This window comes from Diabrotica virgifera, chromosome 3, assembly GCF_917563875.1.
Source record: "Diabrotica virgifera virgifera chromosome 3, PGI_DIABVI_V3a".
Taxonomy (NCBI): Eukaryota; Metazoa; Arthropoda; class Insecta; order Coleoptera; family Chrysomelidae; genus Diabrotica; species Diabrotica virgifera.
Window position 1 is genome coordinate 265,759,565 of NC_065445.1, and position 22,772 is coordinate 265,782,336.

Below are 22,772 nucleotides of genomic sequence, written 5' to 3' on the forward strand. Positions count from 1 at the left end.
AAAAAAGTTTTTGGAAAATATAAGCTTGTTTGAATTTTTACGAAACAATGCCAGTTTTCGTTTTATATTGACTCCCCTATATAATGTTTATACATATATTTAATAAATTAAAGGGGTGAAAAAAAAAGAGCAAATTTAGTATGATTTTCAATTTAAACTATTTCATTCAAAAGAAACTTTTTGTTTATTCTAAGGGACTTTTAGCCCTCGGTAATAATGCAATCTTTCATTTTGCGTTTAAATTTTTTAAAAATATTTATTAGTTTTTTCAGAATTCGAAATAAATGTATGCATTTAAATAGCATTGGACCAAGCTTTTGCGCCTACTCCCTTAAAATTTTAGGTAAAACAAGAAAAATTGAGATCAGAATACTTCTATAATATATTTTTTAAATAATTTCTAATAACAATAAAAAAATTATCTTTTTTTAATAATAGTAGGTATATTTTATACTTTTTGTTCTACTTTTTATTTTATAATCTTATTAATAAATATTATTACTTATTTATCTTACGCTTCACTTTCAGGTAAATATTCAGTGTCATCAAAATTGATTTCTTCTATTTTAACACCGTGATCATTGTAATCATTGTCTTCGTTGTCATCCTCCTCATTGTCGTCAATAATATAATTACTATTAAGCCGTAGACTACTATTATTATTTGAATTTAAACTTTCAACAGTTTTAACACTCTCTGCACTATTCAAGCTATCACCAGATATAGAGTCATTGTCATATTCATTGTCGTTTTCTTCTATATACTCCAAACTTGACATAATGTCGTTTTCATCCCTATTAGGAGACTCCACTGGTGTCACTTCCCCTGCATCATCTTGCTCACTGACATTAAGCGAGTATTCAAAACTTTGATTGGAGGATTCAGCATCTCGTTTCAATAGTTCCAGCAGTCTGCTACTTTCTTCAGAAGCCAGTTTATTGGGGGTGTAACTAATCAATTCAGGTTCTTCGCTGACGCTAGATCTATAGTTGAACCTTGTAATTGGTGGTTTATGTTCCTTAAGAATAAGCGGTAGACCTGTGGATGCTTCTTTTGACTTCACCTCGAATACATTTCGAAGATTTGCTACGGAAATTGCATAGTCTGTATCCTTAGAAGCTGTTTCTACTGGGTAGTATTCTTGGTAAGGATAAACACGTTCATCCTTGATTACTCTATTAACAGCTTCAGGAACAGTTACCACAGTGGTAGTAGTTGAACTTTTCTTTAACGTATTGCTGACTTTGACTGTTTGTTCGGACTTGGACTCATATTTGTTTTGATGGGTTGGAAGTTCAGATAGCTTTATGTCACTTTGAAAGAGCTCTTTAAGCTTTTTAACTGAAACAGACCTGGTTAAACCTATACCTTTTGTTTCTTTAGTCGACTTGACTATGTCTTTGTTGAGGTCAACACTGTTTTCCCGTTTGATGTTATTATTAGTTTTCGATGTTTCTTTCTTTTTAACTAGTATATTGGATTGATGTGTACCATTGACCTGCTCAGAATATTTGGTATATCGGTGTTCGACAGAATTATTAGATGGAAGTTTATTGTTCAGCACAGAAACTAAATGTTTAGTAGTGGAGATAAGATTACGGGCTCTGATTGGATCATCATTATCGATATTAATAATGCTGGTCAGAATGTTGAATAGTTCTTCTTGGAATGCAACATGTCTTTCTTTATTGTATATGTCGTAAACCTGCAGTTGTTGTTGTATTACTTCCAATGCGTCACTTATTTCATCCAATGTTGCAAATTGGTTTTCTCTAACAGTAACATTTTTTGCTAGTATGTTGCCCAATGATCTAGTCCTTGGTCTAAAGTATGTGGCTTCAGGAGAATTAGTTTGGTTTTCAAAGGCTGAAATAAGTTTCCTGACACTAACTGACTGAACTTCTTCTATATCCATTTTTCCTAGAAATAAAAATATAATTGAAAGAAAAATAAAAGAGATATCGAAAATTTTAAATACGATATAACTGACTTTAAGTTGTGTATTAATTGACAATCAATATAAAAATAAAAATGGCATAAGATTTATATTTATACAGGGCGATGCTTAAGTCGTAGAGCCGCACTGGACAGAGAAAGATTTGCCAATGTAGTCGTTAACCTCCGCTAAAAGAAAAAGCACGACAAGAAGACGAAGAAGGTGCTTAAGTAATGGTAGAACAAGGTTTTAAAATATTAGGATATCAGCCAATTTGCTTGTAAAATGTTGATATTAAGAAAGATACAGGGTGTTAAATTTAACATTTATTTATATTTATATTAATTTTATTTTTATTTATATTTTCATTATTATTTTGTATTTATGTCTAATTATTTTATTGTGATTATCATTATATTATCAAAAAAACACGTCTGGGACTGCGTTTACCGCTCCGCGTGGTGTGCGGTCTTATTCGATTCGATTCCATTATATTCGATTCGATTAGATTCGATTCGACTCGACTCGATTTAATTTTATTTATTTTTATTTAATTTGATTTGATATACTTTTATTTTATTTAATTTTGTTAAATTCTAATGAATTTCAATAATTTAGTTTAATTTTATTTTATTCAAATATTTTAAAATATCGATTCAGTCGTTCTTAACTTGTTATGGTGAAAAGTGAAAAATAATAAATAAATAATAATTTATTATAAATAAATAATAATATTTAATAATAATAAAAAATAATATACCGATTGAAAGAAATTTTCTTTAACAGGATTTGCTATTTCAGTGGCCGATGGTATGTTAGTGATACATACGGCCTTGAAGAAACGTCAACCTCACCAACCAAAATCATCATCAATTGCCTAAATACACTAAGCACCAAAATTAACGCACCACCTTAAAAATGGGACATTTTTGATGTCTTGTATTTCCTAAACCTGTTGTCCGATTTTAGTGATTTTTTTAGTAAATTATAGCTTTATTCTTCAAGAATATCGATGTACTAATATTGTTGCTAAACAGATAAGTGTCATTGTATACCGGGTGTAATAATGATAGTGTTTTTTGTCCTCAAAGTTTGGAACACCCTGTGGAATATTCTAACGTATATAAAATATTCAAATTAAAACTCAACTGTTGCCTTATGCTTTCTAGACATTATGCTTTTTGATTCATTAGATATAAAAAGTATCGAAAACGTCCACTTTTCACCCTCCGTAACTCTGGAACCGTTGATTTTATAACAATTATGGATAGGGCCGTTTTTGTTTTAAATTTTATTTAGAACGTTTTTGTATAGAATATTGTTTACGCTTAAACATAGTTTTAGAAATATTGACGAAAAACGTAAAGAAACTACTAATTTACCGACTTCTCCCCCATCTCTCCCCCCAAACCGGACGCTCAAAATGGTGTAACTTTTTACTAACAATATGTGGACCATATAGAACAATTTGGTGTTGGAGGAAAACTTTTACTTTGGATGTCTGGGTTAGGCCTTTTTTTGGACCGATTATACTATACTACCTCCGTAACTTTGGAACCGTTCATTTTAGAAAGATTATGTATATTGCCTTTTTTATTTCAAATTTAATGTAGAGCATTTTTCTAAAGAAGGTTGTTCATGCTAAACCTCACAGTTTTAGAAATATTGACGAAAAACGTAAAAAACTACGAATATACCAACTTCTCCCCCCACTCCTCCCCAAACCCGACGCTCAAAAAGGTGTGACTTTTTTCTGAACATTATATGGACCATATAGAACAATTTGGTGTTGGAGGATAACTTTCACGTTGGATGTCTGGGTTATGTCATTTTTTGAATCAATTTTATCATACTATATAAAGATGTAATTAATAGTGTATCTATGTAAGTATTACGTATATTATGTATATTAGTGTATACCGTAAGGTTACTGCACGAGGCTCGATTTTTCGAATAACCCTAAATATAATTTCGGACTCATGTAAAAACGGCATACCAAGCGATAGGTAAGTATTCAATGAATCGTTTTGAAATTAATTTAAGAAATGTTTGAATGAATAATGAATTATACATATTTATAATTACTAATCCTATTCTATATTTTATAATTTAACAGCACGCGCTTCAGTAGAAAAATATTCGAAAATGCTGAAATGATTATAATAAAATATAATAAATAAATAAGCATACATTATAATCGATGATCCTCTTATACCGTAAGGTGTCGAGGTGAAATTAGCTTTATATATTTCCTTAATATTGACTTAATATTTTTTGTAATTAAATATTTTTATTGTCCCTAAAACAATTACATAAAGATATAAATTTTTGAGATAAGCTTCCTTGTAAACTATTATTATATTTTTCTAAATTTATAAAAGTATGATATCATAGTTCTACCTGATGATGATATTTGATATACATATTTGATTTGATACGAAAGAAAATTTTTATTGTAGATAAATTTAATTGTTATTTCACTATAAACGTTAGATAAAATAATTCATCAGAACTTGATCAATAATCCCTTGTAACCGTCGAGCCTCGTAGCATTTGATGTAAAAATATATCTATAGAGTGGATCAGAAGTGTTCTTCTTTAAAAAATTAGTAAAATCCTGTATAAAAGGAATATTTTATTTAAAAATCTCTTAAAGGGATAGATCACAGAACGTTTTCGAACTAAAAAGTTCATCGTCAGTGCTATTTACAGGTTTTTGACATGCTTGAGCCACCAGGGTATGAGGGTGAAAACCCTTTATATGTTATACAGTTATAGAATGCTTACATTATTATGTTAAATTGAAATTGATGTTTAAAATACTCGTATTCCTAGATATAACATCAGGCGTCTCAGAATTTCTCACAATACGTGGGTTGATTTGTTGTGAGGTTAGATCCTCACATTACGAACAGTAGTTAGCAACTGAAGTGAGCTGAATGAATAAGAAGAAAAAGTTTATGAGAATATCGAAAACTCAAAGAAATAACGAGAATCTTTTTATAAATTGATCCAATGTCGAACGATTGACCAATATGCATATCTTGGAACAATGATCAACTTCACAGGTGAGTACTTCCTGGAAATCAAAATCAGAATAGAAAATGCTAGAGCAAATTTTAACAAAATGAGAAAAGTGCTCTGCACAACAGATTTGAAGTTCGAGCTAAGAGTTAGGTTGGCTAGGTTAGGCTACGTTTTCTCGGAAAGGAACTTTGTTTTATGGAATGGAATCTTGGACCTTGAATGCGGCATCAATGAAAAAATTAGAATCATTCGAGCTGTGAGTGTACAGAAGAATTCTGAAAATATCGTGGACAGAACACGTCGCAAACAAAGAGGTTCTGAGAAAGATGAATAAAGAAATGGAAACCTTAAATATCTACTATCAAAACAAGAAAATTAGAATATCTTGGACATATTAGACATGGAGAAAGATACAACTTGCTCCAATTATTTATGCAGGGAAAGATTCAAGGAAAAAGAAGCAGAGGGAGGCTCAGAATACCGTGATTGCGCAACCTGAGGGAATGGTACGGATGCACATCAAATGATCTTTTCAGAGAAGCTGTCTCTAAAGTCTGAATAGCTATGATGACTGCCGAACTCCGTCGTGGAGATGGCACTTAAAGAAAAACATGTTAACAGTAATATTTTACTACTTGCACTCCTATTAGTTTTACTTTCTTATATCTATATTGGGTAATGAGATCTTGTAACTAAGTTATTCAACTTTGATATATATTATCCAGTAAGAAAAGCATAACTAAAACTGACAAACGGTTTTGCTGCCCAAGCATCAAAAATACTACTGGATTTTGTGGGGGATGTGGACACAATTTTACAATCCACCGGAGCTGTGATGGCATTCTTCTCCATGATTGAAAACGGGGCCAAGGAAATTGGTCTTAAGGTTAAAATACGGAGATATTAGAATAAGTGTTTGGTTAAATGCCTCACAAACTTAGACATTAACTAATTTATAACGATATATTGCTTGTAACAACCCTAATAGATGAACAAAATATTAAACTTACCTTTAATTTCACAAAAAGTTTCACCAATATAATATTTTCATACTTTATATCGCAAAAATTCTATAGTCAGTCGATATTATAAACAAATGGCATGTACTTCAATGAGATAAAGCTGATAAGATGTAGGTCTTATATTATCTTTATCCTTACGTTTCATATGCTTAATAATGCTAATCGATATTGGTGATTGATAACATTTCTGTTTTATTAAAAGCCGCACCTTATTGCTACCCGAAACCATATTGTAATCTTTTTAAACTTAATTGTGTATTATACCTCTATGGAAGGTTGGCACTCCATCTTTTGCACGGTCGGCCGATACTTCTTCTACCGATTGGTGACTTATATTTTACTATTTCCTCCATTCTGCTTATGTGGTTATTCCATTCTTTTTTTCTATTTTTTGTCCATTCGTTTATTCACTGACCGTTCTTTTGCACGGTCGACCAATACTGCTTCTATCGATTGGTGACGTATCTTTTACTATTTCCATCGCTCTGCTTATGTGGTTATTCCATTCTCTTTATTCTATTTAGTGTCAATTCGTTTATTCACTGAACGTTACATTTTGTTCAAATGTCTTCACTCTTCTTTCGATCTCTCAGCGTATTTCCTATAATTCTTCTCAGCACTCTCATCTCTGCCGTGGGGCGCACTGTGGAGTCATAAATGATGATTTTTTTTTTACAGGATTATTTGATAAAAATACTTATAATTTACTGTTGTCCGACAAATTTTTAAGATACTCCAGTTGTCGGACGCACCAAAGTTTAGAAACCGCTATATTTACGAAACACCTCCTTCCGAAAATTTTCTGAAATAGAAAAGTTGTCCGACACGACATGAATAACTGTACAAGAATAAAAAACCGCTAAACGCCGTAAAAATGAGTGGCGCATACAATATTCCAGCTACAAAAGATCTGATATGAATATTACGTGGCGCGAAAATGTATTTTCATTTTGATGCAAAACAAAATTCTAGTTTTATTTTAAAATATTTTTCACAATATTTGCTCAATTTGAAGTAAAACGCGCCACAAAAGAGTAACTTTTATCTAATAATAAAACACTGAAAACGTTTGTTTTCTATACTTCCACAGAATTTATTATAACTAAGTGACTACAGCTGTTTCGGCAGAGTGCCTTTCTCAAGTGATATAGTTTACAATGTGTTTGCCTTTTTAAGTCTTCAACTGAAGAGGTTGAGGAGTGGGGAGCTGTTTGTCTCGAGTTGGTCATTCAGAATTATATCTGTATTTTTCAGTTTATTAATTTCCATAGATTCTAAAAAAGATAGCTTAAGGCCTTTATTTATTTATTTATTAGGCATATTCAAAATAAAGGCCTTAAGCTATCTTTTTTAGAATCTATGGAAATTAATAAACTGAAAAATACAGATATAATTCTGAATGACCAACTCGAGACAAACAGCTCCCCACTCCTCAACCTCTTCAGTTGAAGACTTAAAAAGGCAAACACATTGTAAACTATATCACTTGAGAAAGGCACTCTGCCGAAACAGCTGTAGTCACTTAGTTATAATAAATTCTGTGGAAGTATAGAAAACAAACGTTTTCAGTGTTTTATTATTAGATAAAATGAACTTCCATCAAGTAACGGTCGAATCCATCGATTACTTAGAGTAACTTTTACACAGTTTGAATTTTGAAACTCTTTTGTGGCGCGTTTACTTCAAATTTAGCAAATATTATGGAAAAATCTTTTAAAATAAAACTAGAATTTTGTTTTGCATCAAAATTAAAATACATTTTCGCGACACGTAATATTCATATAGTCGATTCGCTAATCTGAGACACAACTGTCTACACTACAATCACACTAAAGATGCTCTAGAAATAAAAAAGCACGAGGAGCACTCCCAAATTATGATTTGGGAGCGCTCCTCGGACATTCAACGTGTCTTCGTTTGTTTATTGTATAGCAAAGGGCCGTAAAATCCACAACCTTGGACCAAAATGGATGGTTGACATATTGATGAGTGAGTCTTTTCCTGAACTTTAAGATGGGAGTTGGCCCAATTTTCAATTTAGTTAGATTTAGAAAATCGAAAATTTCGTGTATATACAGGGTGCGCCAAACCTCTGATTTTCTTTGATTACGGCTAAATTATGGGATATACAAAAAAATGTTTTTAACAAAATTAATGTATATCGAAGCCGTCTATAATTTAAAATTATTTTATATTATACAGGGTGAGTCAGAACGACGTTACAAACCAAACTTTTGTTTTTTTAATGGAACACCTTATATATTAAATCATTTTTGAATATATTTTTTAAAAATATTAAGAATTTATATAAGGTATTATAGGCTTAAAGTTAACAATTTTCGAAATATTTACACTTTTATTGAGAAAAATGGTAATATTCAAAGGGCTGTGAATTAGGCTTTCAAGCTAATAAATATTTAAATGATATGTCAAAGATTTTTTAGTATACTGTTGTTTTTTAAATAAATTAACATATTTGACATATAGCCATAAAATATACAGTGTGATCACTATTTGCAAATACAAAATTTTCTCATTTTTTTAAACGGGTATATTGGTATTGACTTTTGTAGTAAATATTACAACCTTTCTTTTGGTATAAGGTTGTATGTACCTAGCATGTTTCGTTTTGTAGATATTAAAAAAAAAACTATAGATTTTACGTTTTTGCGGATTTTTTAAAAAAAATTTTTTTGCAAAAAAAATAATTATAGTCTGGTTTTAGAAACATACATCAAAATATCAAATATGAAAATTAAAACGTAATTAAAGATTAAAATAAATCGTATACTAGTACAATTCAATTGAATTTAATAATTTAAAATTATTTTACAAAAAATATTTTACCGTACTAATGAATGCATAAATTAGTTATTAAATTAAATAAACAACCAAAGATATCTACCCTAGTAATTTTTCTACCACAGCAACTTTCCTGTACCAAATTAATTGTTAGTTAAATTATTGTATTTACGAGTAAGATCAGTTAAACTTTTAATTTACTTTTTAAATTTACTTACATCTTAAGAACATAATTAGAAAGTATGCTTTGAAACAAATGAATGTTAAATGTATTTAGGCAAATTATTTATTAATATAAATAGTATTAACTGGTGTCACAAAAACTGGTAACACTTTTCTAGTTGAAAATTTTGTAACAATTTTTTATATTTTAAATTTTAATTTTTCAACCGAACAATTGATGGATATGCCATTTGTTTTGGGCGAAACCATTCGAAATTATTACCAGATTCTGTGACACGAGTACATAGATACTATTTACTTCGTAATATACTTTCTTCTATAACATTCATTTGTTTCAAAGCATACTTTATACGTTCTCAAGATGTAGGTAAATTAAAAAGTTATTAACTGATCTTACTCGTAAATACAATTTAACTAACAAAATTGGGTACAATAAAGTTACTAGGGTAGAAAAATTTCTAGGACAGATTTTAAAATTAGGTGTTTAATTTAATAAAATTAATAAAATCCATATTAAATACTAATCAGTATGTAAAAAAATTGTTTGTAACATAATTTTAAAGTTATTAAATTCAATTAAGTTGCACTTGCATACGTTTTATTTTAATCTTTAATTTTGTTTTTATTTTCATCTTTGATATTTTAGTGTATGTTTCTAAATTCAGATTTTAATTTTTTTTGCAAAGAAATTTAATTAAAATTATCACGGATATAAAATATCCGCGAAACGTAAAATCTATAGTTCTGTTTTAAATATTTACAAAACCAAACATGTTATGTACATACAACCTATACCAAAAGAAAGGTTGTAATATTTACTACAAAATGCAGTAATAATATACAGGGTGTTCCATTTAAAAAAAATGAGAAAATTTTCAATTTGCAAATAGTGGTCACACTGTATATTTTATGGCTGTAGGTAAAAGATATTAAATTATTTAAAAATGACACTATATTTTAAAAACTTTGACCTACTACTTAAATTTTTATTACCTTGGAAACATAATCCACAGCCCTATAAATATTACCATTTTTCTCAATATAAATGTAAATATTTCGAAAATTATTAACTTTAGGCCTTTAAGACCTTTTACAAATTTTTCATATTTTTAAAAACTATATTAAAAAATGATTTAATATATAGGGTGTTCCATTTAAAAAAATAAAACTTTGGTTCATACCGTCGTTCTGACTCACCCTGTATAATCGAAAATAATTTTAAATTATAGGCGGTTTTGATATACATTAGTTTTGTGAAAAATATTTTTTTGTATATCCCATAGTTTAGCCGTAATCAAAAGCCAAAAAACCAGAAGTTTGGCGCACCCTGTATAGTGTCGCGTAGGGAGGTTGTGCGCCACTGGCGAGAACTGCCGCTCTCTGGTAATAAAATATTCTCATGAGGGAGATAATAATTTTTTTTAAATGGTAAGCCCAATGACTATTCTAATCAAACTTATATACATATCCTAAGTTTTTATTATTTTATATCGTTTCAAACAATAACAAAACAAAATTCAACAAAACTTCATTCATCGCTCTTAAAAATAAGTTTTCCGGAGGATATGGGAGATTTATAAACCTAAAAATAAAAAAAAAATGTTATTTTCAAACACTAAATTGGATCGAACAATAATTTTTATTACATTACTGAGTCTGACGACTCAGATTATGCCGAAGAAACAGTTTTCTGAACATGAATCTATCAAAACAAACGACGAATCTGTTATTGAATTTAATGACTATATTCTATGGCTTCCGTTATGGCTTGCAAATTTTGCGGCTGTAGTTTCGTGTTGCAACGAAATTGAAAATGGTTATTCATTTTTTATTTATATGTTTATTCTGATTGGAGTACGAAGGGAACCATTCTCGTTGGAACTTTACCGCGCTGAGCAGATGGGACGTGAATTATAAATTTTAAAATTCCCTCATCTTCTTTAGTCCCAGCATCCGTTATGGCTTGCAAATTGTAGAAGCCTCGGAGGTGTAACCAGAGAAGGTTCCCATTGTTTTCAATCTGGTGGGATGTAGAATAATATTTTTAGTGTTGTTTTATGTGCTATTAGATTGAAAACTTAGTCTTTTAAATTTTTTTATTTATCTGTTCCAACATGAAATTAATTGCCTAGATACTAGATAAATATTATAGTACTAATATTATATTTTCTATGTCGCATTGTAAAAATCTGTTTTTGTACCTTATATGGTTTATAATCAATAATAAAAAAAAGATAATACTCACAATATTTCCACCAGTGGGAGTAAAGGTGTAGGTCTTTGTAACATCGCCGGCTTGGACTATAAGAATATCTCCTTCGAATCTAGCCATACACTGTAACAATATACAAAAATATTAGGTAATAAAATCTGTATGGTGAAGAATCATTTAGTGATGAGTAAAGCTCGGATTATAGGCAAAATACCTTTTTCGCCTACTTTGCTTATTATAATTGTGTTTTGCACTTTTTGCCTTTTTTCGTAAATTCCGCCTATTTGTGCCTTTTTTAAAATTTCATGGTACCACCCATGATATTATTCTATTACTAAACCATTCTATAATAAAATTTTGGGTCAATAATAAAATATCAATGGTTTGTTTATATAACAGATTTCTAGGAAAATGTACCTGATCGAGACTTGAGGGTTAACTATTTGGAAATCCCTAAGCTTTATTAGTTTATTATCAGTTGTACAATCGGTTACTGTATCAGAGTTTTAGTCACAAATTGCTATATCCTAGTTTAGTTTTGTTGCGTATACCGAAAAGCAAAGAACACGTTTTAAAACGTTTTAGACATTTGTGTGAAAAGATGACATCTAAATTAAGGCTATGGATCGCACCTTATTCGGAACTTTCTCTAGAAGGAGATGGAGCATTTTGTAAACCATGCGGCAAATCGGTAAGTTTTATTTTTTCTCTTTTGTTCTCGTCCCACGACATAACCAAATTCTAAAGCGGTTTTAGAATTCTAATTATTTTTTTTAATTCTCATATTTCAAGTAGACAAAATTACTTTATTGACCAGCATTGTGGAACCCCACTTCATAAACGTAATTTGGAAAAATTAAATTCCCCGAAGTTAGCCCAAATATCTCTGCGGGATAGTTTAAGCAGTTCAAAAAAAAAGGAGGAAGACGCATTTAAATTTGATTTATGCCAGATGATGATTGCATCCAACATTCCTCTATATAAAGTTAATAACCCTAGTTTTAAATGCTTTTTCGAAAAATATCTTAATAAATCCTTACCGGACGAGAGTAGGTACATTGAGAAAACATACTGTGGAAAAATGTTATGTGGAATGTATTTAAAAAATTAAGCGGGAGTTAGAGGGCAATTTTTTGTATATTATCGTGGATGAAACGACAGATGTATGCAACAGGTATATAGCTAATTTAATGATTGGAATTTTGAACGAAAACTTTGCGAGAAAACCTTATTTAGTTACCTTTAAAGAATTGGAAAAAACAAACAATTTAACAATAAGTCGATTTATACAAGATAGTTTAACAAACCTCTGTCTACCCAACCCTATACCAGTGAATAAAATAGTTTTAATGGTTTCAGATGCTGCGGCATATATGTTAAAAGCTGCTGTTAATTTAAAGATTTTTTATCCTAATTTAATTCATTGCACTTGTGTAGCCCACGGGGTAAATATAATTGCTGAAGAAATAAGAAATCTGTTTCCGTTGGTAAATAATTTTATAAATTTTATGAAAAAAGTTTTTGTAAAGGCTCCGTTGAGGGTGCAAATATATAAAGAAAGACTTCCCGGTGTCCCTTTGCTACCTAAACCAGTAATTACAAGGTGGGGAACCTGGCTTGAAACAGTTTTTTTTTACTTTGAACACTGCAATGAAATAGAATTAGTTATGTCAGAATTTGATGATGATATTTCCGAAGCCATTCGAGAAGTAAAAAAAAATATTAAAAAATCCCAAATTGAAACAGGAACTCGCTTATATCAATGACAATTATAAATTAATAGTTACCACAATTACCTTATTAGAAAAACAAGAGATAAATTTATGTGAGTCAGTAAAATTAATAGATAATTTAAAGACGAAAATTAAATCGGCACCTGGAAGTACCGGTCAATTAATTTTTAAAAAAATGAAATATGTTTTCGACAAGAATGAAGGTTTTTCGTTTTTATCTAATGTTGCTAAAGTGTTGAATGGGACATTTTCCGAGGAATTACAAATTATGCCAGATTTATTATTCGCTCTGAAATATGCTCCAATTACATCTGTCGATGTCTAACGTTCGTTTTCAATGTACAAATTAATTTTAAGTGATCGAAGACATAGTTTTAAGACCGAAAATATTGAAAAACATTTAGTTGTTTCTATTAATGATAAAATTTTAAGTGGTTACAATGTTTAATTATTAATTAACAGTTATTTAGTTACTAGTTGATTTATACTAATGTTATGATTATGATGTGTAAATATACCTGCCTTAAGTTAATATTACGTGAATTCACTTTGTATAATAAATAATAAGTTATATTCCTTTATTGCCTCTATTTTGCCTAAATGTTAATATTCCTGCCTTTTTTAATAAAAATCTTTGCCTATATAGGCGCCTTTTTCTTCAATTTTTGTTGCCTATAAATCCGAGCTTTAGTGATGAGACTCAATAAGCTGCAAAACTATTACTTATACTTACATTATACATATATACTTATATAATATATAAACGAAAATCAAATTGATGCAATATACCAGATAAACTGAACATGATACGATGTCGTATACCTGCTTAGAAACTGTAAAGAAATTATAGCCAAGACCCCACTGAAAGAACTAACACTATTCCAAACGTCTCAGGAATCCAAGTTTCCTTTTGACTTTAAAAAATCAGGCCATCTTGGAGAAAAAACAAAGGTAAACTCAAAAACCAATATTATTGGCAATCTGTATGTATAGCAAATAAATAAGTTTGGATTGAAAAAGGTTGTGTATAAACTATCTATGTATAGCTACAGAGCTTGGAGACAAACCAAAGTTATTCCTTTCATTGGATTTGGCCGGTGTCTTTGCTGTATCACAGATTCAAACTGCTTGAATGCATGATCTTCAATAGTATTTTATCGACAACAGAAGAAAAATTTATTTAAGGCCAAGTAGGTCGGGGAGATCTACATCACAAATTTGATTACGGTTATTGGACACACCAGGTATCCCTACACGGTATTTATAGATAGAAGAGCAGCATTTACAATTCCGTCAACCAGAGAAAAATATTTAAAAAAATGTATGATATCACAGGAGACGGTAAATTCACTCATCTTCTTCTCTCTACTCTTCCCATTCACTCGACTTCTTTCAAACGATAATTTTCGACTCCCTCAAAAAAATTTCAAATGGAGAACACAAAACAATGATCTTGTTCAAAGCAATATATTGTCACCTATATTATACAATATCTACGTCAATGATTAATTCGTATCAGAAAATACTAGGACTTTCTTCAATGCAGATCACACAGCTATTCCGATGGGTGAGTTGCCGGAATTTAATTGAAATGAATGTAATAAAAAGAACGATAAATATTTTATTTATTGTAACGAAAATGTGTTTCGCTTTGGTCTGCTGAGTTGTGACTAAAGAAAAAAACCACAAACGATAAATATGTTTGTGTTTCTTTTACTTTGACTAGCTGTCAATAAATCACTAGGTCTGGCGTACACTTTTGTAGTTTTTAAGAAAACAATTTCGATGCATTAAGTGAGTTGTTGACATAATGGTCTGATATGATAACTAATTTATGTGGGTGAGAAAACAGATGTTGGCAGAGTAAAGCCATGTCACTCCTAACATATTTGTATTTAATTTAATGTGAATTTCGAATAACTAAGTTGTTTCGCTTTTGAGAAAAAATATTAAAATTAAAATTAGCGAAATAGTAATTAAAGCGTATCACTATACAGCTATTGTTACGCAAGTAGAAACTTCTTCCAAAGTGGAAACAACATTAACTGAAGCTTTAAAAAGCGGTACTACATTATACACACTTCAGTACTTTACAAATTAATTTGTAATGCTTTAGAGACATAAGAAACTGGTGCGCATACCAGATTTTGGGACAGTTATCATAAAGGTGAAAGAGGGATGAGAATGAGGATGAGATAAAAGAAAAGAAGTAATTGAAGAATTGTATGTTACTGACTATAAAATTAGTGCTACTCACCTTAACTACTACTCCTAAGGCATTAGTCTCTTCGTATTCTACGCCCAATGGAATAACGACTGCTTTCGATTTTCCTTCATAAGATTTTATTACGGTAACTTTATCAGGGTCTTGTTTAATATCAATTGAGTATTTCACATAGTTGTACGGAAAACCTAAAAATAATTGGATTAATTAACAAAACAAGATACAAAGAGGTGTAACAAATACAGAAGTTAATAAATTCAGGCTAATGATCACGATATTAATATGATAATAAGCTTTTTTCCTCGTTAATCATTATTTTAGACCTTAAGAGGCTACGTTAGCACGTCATCAAAACGGAAAACGCGGTCCAAGATTGCGGCTTTAATTTTGAATTTTTTGTCGAGATATTAGGCACACATATTTGTTGTATAATAAAGAATGGGCCAAATAGCCCAATTTGAGAAAAAATGTTAGTATGTGGAAATTGCTCTATAATTAAATAAAATATTTAAAAAACGAGCCTCTACCGCCATTAAGAAGAACAAAAAAATACACTTTCTTTAAATAAGCTTTTTTTATCCCATGCCTAGAATTTGTGTCACATTGGAACTACTAAAATTGATTATCTATAACAATAAATCGAAACTATTATAACTAATAACTGATTAGGCAACATAGAGAAATAGTCATTGCCATTTTGACAAACCTGCGTCGGCTTTCTAAGTGGACGATTCTCTTATCTGTTCTGTGATCTATATCTATATCTGTTCAGTGCAGTAGTGTATTATTTTCTAAGATATTTAAATTCGTTAGTGTTGATCCATAGGGAAGTAGTGTTTGTTTATAATTAATTTATTATATTTTTGTGTAATAGAACTAAGTTGTTGGACTATTTCAAAAAATAGATTATAATCAATTGTGAGTTTTATAGGTAAGTATATTTTACGTAAAAATATTTCGAATTCAAATGCGAGTATATAAAGTTTTAAGGGGATATTTTATTCTAGAAACATGATCAATAGTTTAAAATTGAAATTTTAAATTTAAATACAAAAATCAAACTACATACATGCTTTAATAAAATTTTCACCTATTTTGGTTTATTTTTTTTATTTACTAATAATAAAATTGTTTTCTATTACTTATGCCATATGGTGATACGGGGGTTGCAACCCCCGATGATGGGGTTGATTAAGTTGAAACACTAATTACCGGAATATATTTATTTAAGTCACCATGTATGACAGTAAATTGTTGTTGTAAGGGATGGAAACGTCTATACTCTAACCACGTCGGTGTCTGAATAATGAATGATCCCTTTCTTTACTTTCTACGTATCTATAAATAAATACCAATTGTTTGTTATGATTGGCCACACTTGAATGTGACCGTGAATAACTAATAGCAGTATAATTGCTGACTTCGGTGTTTTCAAAATGCGTGGCCTAGATTACAAAACCAATGTCACCCATTTACGAAATCCAAACAATGCATGTAAATAATATTTGCTTAAGACGTTTAAAACTGAAATCGATATGGATTAACTCTTAGTTTTTGGATGCTAATATAAATCCTTTACATCCCTATCCCTTACAAGAAACGCCTATGAGTATATTGTCACAATATTGAGCTAATGTCAAATACTGCCGAACCACTTTCCAAAAAGGGTCTGATACTATCTCCCGAAGTAATATTGATGATGCGCTGATGTGGCTTCTTAAATATGATAGCAGTGTATGCACCTGAGAACTTAACGAATATCTCCACAGCACAGTAAACACCATTCCACAGAATGAATATATTGGAGAACGACAAAAAATCTATTGGAGTTGGAGCATGGACACGAGTTACCAACCAGGTGTGATGCCAATGATGATGATGATACATAACGCCGGTTTTAGTGATGAAAGTATCAGGAATAAAACAATACTTAAAAATAGTAATAAGGATATAGACAATCTGTTGTAAATAACGGTTATTATTTTTGTCGGCTTCCACAAAGCATTTAACACAAAGGAAACAGCCGATACCTTAAAGAGCACTATTATAAAGCAGAATAGACCACAGGTATATTATTTGAAATATATCTCTTCTTCTTCTTAGCCTTGTATCGTCCATTTTTGGACATAGGCCTCTTCCAACTCCTTCGATCGGTCTCTATCCTGAGCAACATTTTTCCAATTTGTTTTTATCTCTTTTAATATCATCAATCCACCTCATCTGTGGTCTTCCTCTTAGTCGTTTACTTTGGTAAGGTTTCCAACGTTGGCTTTTTTGTCTAGCAGTGTGGCCTGCGAAGCTCCATGTAAGTTTGGCAACTTTTGTTGTTATGTCCTCGACTTTTGTTTTTGATCTTACCCAGTCGTTCCTCTTTCTATCTTATGTACTTATATGTATTTATAAGAAAATGCAAAGATAACTATAATAAACCTTCATTGCATAACTGAGAAGAAAAAAAGTACCCCGGAGGCGATTAAATAGTGGCAGGTGCCTTGAAAGTGGCTGGAAAAAGATTATGGCAGGTTCTTGCCAAAGTAGTCACTAGATGTCTGCAGGAAGCAATTACACCAACTCAGTGGCATGACGCAAAAATGATCATACTTCATAAAAGAGATGATACCACCGACCTAACGAATTACAGGCCCATAATCTAGTTTCCCCATATTTATATACTATATTATACAAAAAATTTAAAGCACTAATGCCATCAAGCACTTAATATAAATTACGAGCTCAATGCTTTTCCCTATCCAAAAAGAAGTGCTATACTATACCTATATTATATACGCGTTGTGTACGTTCTATGCTATTTATGTATACATACACATGACATAATATATTATATTATCGCCAACCGTCACTTAAGTCATTTATTGTTGTACTCATTTGCCCTCATTTGCGACAGTAAAGTAACACTTTATTGTACTGAAAGAAGAATTTTACTTTATCTGCCGCGATTAATCGAAATTGAATGTAAGTGGTCGATGGCAGTAATCGATTATTTATTTGAGTTAACTTACAATTTACTTACTTTAATTATTAAAAATATTGTACAAAATTTACGACATTGTTAATTAGATTGATGTCGAAAAGTGAAATTCTGTAGTATTTTATAATTATATTCATATAAAATAAATCAACTCTTTACTGATTTATAATTATTCAATATTGATAACTATCGATTAAAAATCGAAAGCGGCCATCATGCAGAAGTTACCTGTCATCACTGTCATGACATTTTTATTACGTCTAAAATTTTAAAAAAACTCTTAAATTGTAAATTTGTAATTTGTAAATTGTAAGTATTAAAACTAATATCAAATTGCTGGCGATAAAATTTTGTATGCACCACGTCAGTAAAGACTCTTTATCGAACTCGTCTCTTATTGGCCTCGCTCGCTAGGCTCGCTCTGCTCATAATATCAGACTCGTTCGATAAAGAGTTACTTTACTGACTCGGTACATAAATAACTATTATACGTACGAAATTTAGTTCGGCAAAGTGATGACGGTCGCAAACTCAATATTTTTTCCTATCTAAAAAGTGCACAACGTCCCTAAAGAAGTTTTCACTTTAAAAATTTATTTCGTCAAACAATGACGGTCGCTAATTTAATACTTTTTCCCCATCTAAAAAGTGCACAACGTCCCTAAAGAAGTTCACTTCAAAAATTTATTTCGCCGAAGCAATGACCGTTGCGATGACGGTCGATAATTCAATACTTTTCTCCATCTAAAAAGTGCACGACGTCCCTAAAAAAGTTTTCAAAAATTTATTTCGTCGAACCAATAACGGTCGCTAATTTAATACTTTTTCCCCATTTAAAAAGTGCACAACTTCCTTAAAGAAGTGTTCACTTCAAAAATGTATTTCGTAGAAGCAATGACGATCGCGATGACGGTCGATAATTCAATACTTTTTCCCTATCTAAAAAGGGCAAGAGTTTCCTAAAAAGTTTTCACTTCAAAACAACATTTCGTCGAAGCAATGACGGTCGCGATGGCGGTCGCTAATTCAATACTTTTTTCTCATCTAAAAAGTGCACAACGTCCCTAAAGAAGTTTTCACTTCAAAAATATATTTCGTCGAAGCAATGGCGGTCGCTAATCCAACACTTTTTCCCCGTCTAAAAAGTGCCCAACGTCCCTAAAAAAGTTTTCACTTCAAAAATTTGTTTCGTCGAACCAATAACGGTCGCTAATTTATATTTTCCCCATCTAAAAAGTGCACAAAGTTTCTACAGAAGTTTTCACTTCAAAAATTTATTTCGCAGAAGCAATGGCGGTCGCTAATTCAACCCTTTTTTTGCCCATCTAAAAAGTGCACAACGTCCCTAAAGAACTTTTCACTTCAAAAATTTATTTCGCCCAAGCGATGACGGTCGCTAATTCAATATTTTTCCCCATCTAAAAAGTACACAACGTCCCTAAAGAAGTTTTCACTTCAATAATATTAGTATTATTATACGTACATTATAATAATATACGTACAAAATTTATTTCGCCGAAGTGATGACGGTCGCGATGACGGTAGTGAAATCAATCTTGTTTCCCCATCCCAAAATAGATTTTACATTAATTTTAAATTTAAATATACTTTTTTACAATTTATTTATATATACACATAATAATATAGATACGTACAAAATTTATTTCGCCGAAGAGATGACGGTCGCCGAAAATATGTTTTACATTTATGTATTTTAAATTTAAATACTTCTATACAATTTATATACATATATACACATAATATATCTACCTATAATGTACAAAATTTATTTCGCCGAAGCGATGACGGTCGCGATGATGGTCGCGAAATCAATTCTTTTTCTCCATCCTAAAATAGGTTATACAATTATTTTAAATTTAAATACTTCTACACAATTTATATATATGTACATACACATAATATATAGCATAAGCAATGACGGCCGCAATGACGTCGCGATGACCACCATAAATTTTTTATGGCGTAAGTAAATTTTACTATAATTTTTTTAACATGCTCATTCAACATAAGAATGTCACATGTCCATTCTCAATAAAAAATCTATAATAGTTTTCAATATATTGAAAAAAAAAATCGATTTTTATTTTGTAACTTCAAAAGGCTGTAACTTTTTTTATGTTGCACATTTGTAATAAGGTAAGTTAGGTTCAATCGAAATATTTTTGGTACCGAAATATGTGATTTAATTTATGACCGCATTTTTGTTACACACAGTATATCCAAATACCGTGTGTCCACTTATATTTCCCCCTATAACTTCTAAACGGCTCAAGATAGAAATATGCGGTTTTCACTGAAATGATTTATTTTAGTAAAAGTTTTGTTTGAATGGATGGAATTTTTTATATCGCTTTCAAATACGAAATAAAAAATGGCGGATTTTTGAAAAAAGCTTTGTTGACTTTTTTTTAATGGAACACCCAGTATATTCTTTTGTAAATTGAAAGAAAGGCCATTCACCTATCTAGCGATATAAAGTTTTTCGAAATCGGTTGTCAAATCACTGAGTAATTAATTTATAAAATGAGAGGTGCAAAGTGGATATCACATACCTATACTAGGTTCGCTCTCAAGATGCAGTAGAAATAAACAAACTAAGACACGTTAAATGCCACCAGGAACACAACCGAATCATAATTTAGAATGTATATACTTTGGAAATCATGATTTGGGATTTACAATGTATATACATTGTAAAATATGATTCGGTTGTGCTCCTAGTGGCATTTAACGTGTCTTGGTTTGTTTATTTCTACTGCATCTTGAAAGCGAATCTAGTGTAAATAACATAACTAAGCAAGTTATGTGATTTCCACATTTCATCTCTCATTTTAAAAATTAATTTCTCAGTCATTTGACAACCGATTTTAAAAAATTTTATATCGCTGGATAGATAAATGATCGTTTTTTCAAGTTTTTAGGCTAATGACTATTTTTTATATCGCTTTTAAATAAAAAATGGCGGATTTTTGAAAAAAACGTTGTTGACTTTTTTATTAAAACACCCAGTATATTTTTTTGTGTCTTGAAAAAACGGTCATTTACCTATCCAGCGATATAAAAGTTTTTTTAAATCGGTTGCCAAATGACTGAGCAATTAATTTTTAAAATGAGAGATGCAATGTGGAAATTACATAACATAATATCATTTTGCTCAGTTATGTTATTTAGGTATGTGATATCCACGTTGCACCCCTCATTTTAAAAATTAATTGCTCAGTCATTTGACAACCGATTTTGAAAAACTTTATATCGCTGGATAGGTGAATGACCTTTCTTTCAATTTACAAAAAAATATACTGGGTGTTCTATTAAAAAAAAGTCAACAAAGTTTTTTTTCAAAAATCCGCCATTTTTTATTTCTTATTTGAAAGCGATATAAAAAATTCAATCGATTCAGACAAAACTTTTACTAAAATAAATCATTTCAGCGAAAACCGCATATTTCTATCTTGAACCGTTTAGAAGTTATAGGCAGTTAAAATGGGGGAAAATATAAGTGGACACCCGGTATAATAAATAATAGATAACATATAAGAGACATTAGAGCCATAAATTTAAATTAAATACTACATACCCATTGCGCTGAGATAGTTAGCAAAATTTTCTTCGCCAACCACTGTATATTTTCCAGTAAGAACCATTTTGAAATTTTTATTACAACAAACAATTTCTAAATCTACAGAGAAGCGTTCTGTAGTCTTTCAGGTTGTAAACTGCACAGCTGGTTTAAACAAATGTGTCAGTAATTAACCTTATCATTAAATAATAATCATACCAAGTCATGCATTTAAATAACTAATTTGGTTTAATTTTTAAATGAAAATTAATTAATCTAATGCATTATATTTTTATGTACATAGACATATTTCATAAATGTTTTGATGTATTTATCTTCCAAATGCTTTAATGCTATTGTTGCGTAATAATTAGTTAGTTTTAACATGAGATGCAGGTGATAATTGTAAACAATAATTCATATATTTACTTCTTCCATCAGTAAATAACTGACCTTCATGAAAAATGATTATTTATATTTTTGCTGTATAAACAGGAAGTTAGTCGTGCCCATTGTGTTTCAATTTGTACTTTTATTCTTTTTTCCTGGATCGGAAGTCAAATTGCCGGTGTCATCAATTATTTAACCAGATAAAGAGTTTCCCTGTTTCTCTTTATAGGCAAATAATCTGCTTGTTCGTCAGTGGATTGAGAGCTCTATGGAAGATTGTCACTCATTCTTTTGCGCGGTCTTCAGACACTTCATCTCAGTGGCGCACCCAGAATTTTCCTCTAGGGGGGATTGGCTTGGGCGGGGTTCGGACAAATAATCCCCGGACAAATAATCCCGGACAAAAAATCCCCATAAATTATGCCTTGACAAAAAATCCCCAGACAAATATCCCCGGACAAATAATCCCCGGGCAAAAAATCCCGACAGAAAATCCCGGACAAATAATCCCCACAATTTTTTTTTCGACAAAATATCCCCACAAAAAATCCCCATGAATTATTTGCTACCGAATAGTTCTCTAAAAGTTTTCCCTTGAACGAAATTGACTCAAATGTTTTTCAGCCTCAGTGCTTAAGAGTTATATCAATGGCCATGAAACCGCTTTTCGGCAC

At 30.7% G+C, this 22,772-nt stretch overlaps 2 protein-coding genes across 2 annotated transcripts; both read right to left on the bottom strand.

Moving 5' to 3' along the window:
• Positions 1-364: 364 nt before the first annotated feature.
• LOC114325902 (putative uncharacterized protein DDB_G0292292) lies at positions 365-6,132 on the bottom strand. Its single transcript, XM_028274052.2, has 2 exons — positions 5,974-6,132; positions 365-1,920 (listed from the first exon to the last, which is right to left on the bottom strand). Exon 2 carries the CDS (start codon positions 1,913-1,915, stop codon positions 512-514), a length of 1,404 nt encoding a protein of 467 aa, XP_028129853.1. The 5' UTR covers positions 1,916-1,920; positions 5,974-6,132; the 3' UTR covers positions 365-511.
• A 4,294-nt stretch (positions 6,133-10,426) lies between these two features.
• Positions 10,427-21,952, bottom strand: LOC114325930 (fatty acid-binding protein, liver). Its single transcript, XM_028274083.2, has 4 exons — positions 21,727-21,952; positions 15,173-15,327; positions 11,216-11,305; positions 10,427-10,552 (listed from the first exon to the last, which is right to left on the bottom strand). Exons 1-4 carry the CDS (start codon positions 21,791-21,793, stop codon positions 10,499-10,501), a joined length of 366 nt encoding a protein of 121 aa, XP_028129884.1. The 5' UTR covers positions 21,794-21,952; the 3' UTR covers positions 10,427-10,498.
• Positions 21,953-22,772: the final 820 nt, after the last annotated feature.

Bases quoted from the DNA above. Each gene is read 5' to 3' on its own strand.
- LOC114325930 (XM_028274083.2), bottom strand. From the start codon at position 21,793: ATGGTTCTTACTGGAAAATATACAGTGGTTGGCGAAGAAAATTTTGCT. The intron at 11,306-15,172 runs GTGAGTAGCACT...ATATTGTTACAG, and splicing joins CCTTAGGAGTAGTAGTTAAG to TGTATGGCTAGATTCGAAGG. The intron at 10,553-11,215 runs GTGAGTATTATC...TTTTATTTTTAG, and splicing joins CTCCCACTGGTGGAAATATT to GTTTATAAATCTCCCATATC.
- LOC114325902 (XM_028274052.2), bottom strand. From the start codon at position 1,915: ATGGATATAGAAGAAGTTCAGTCAGTTAGTGTCAGGAAACTTATTTCA.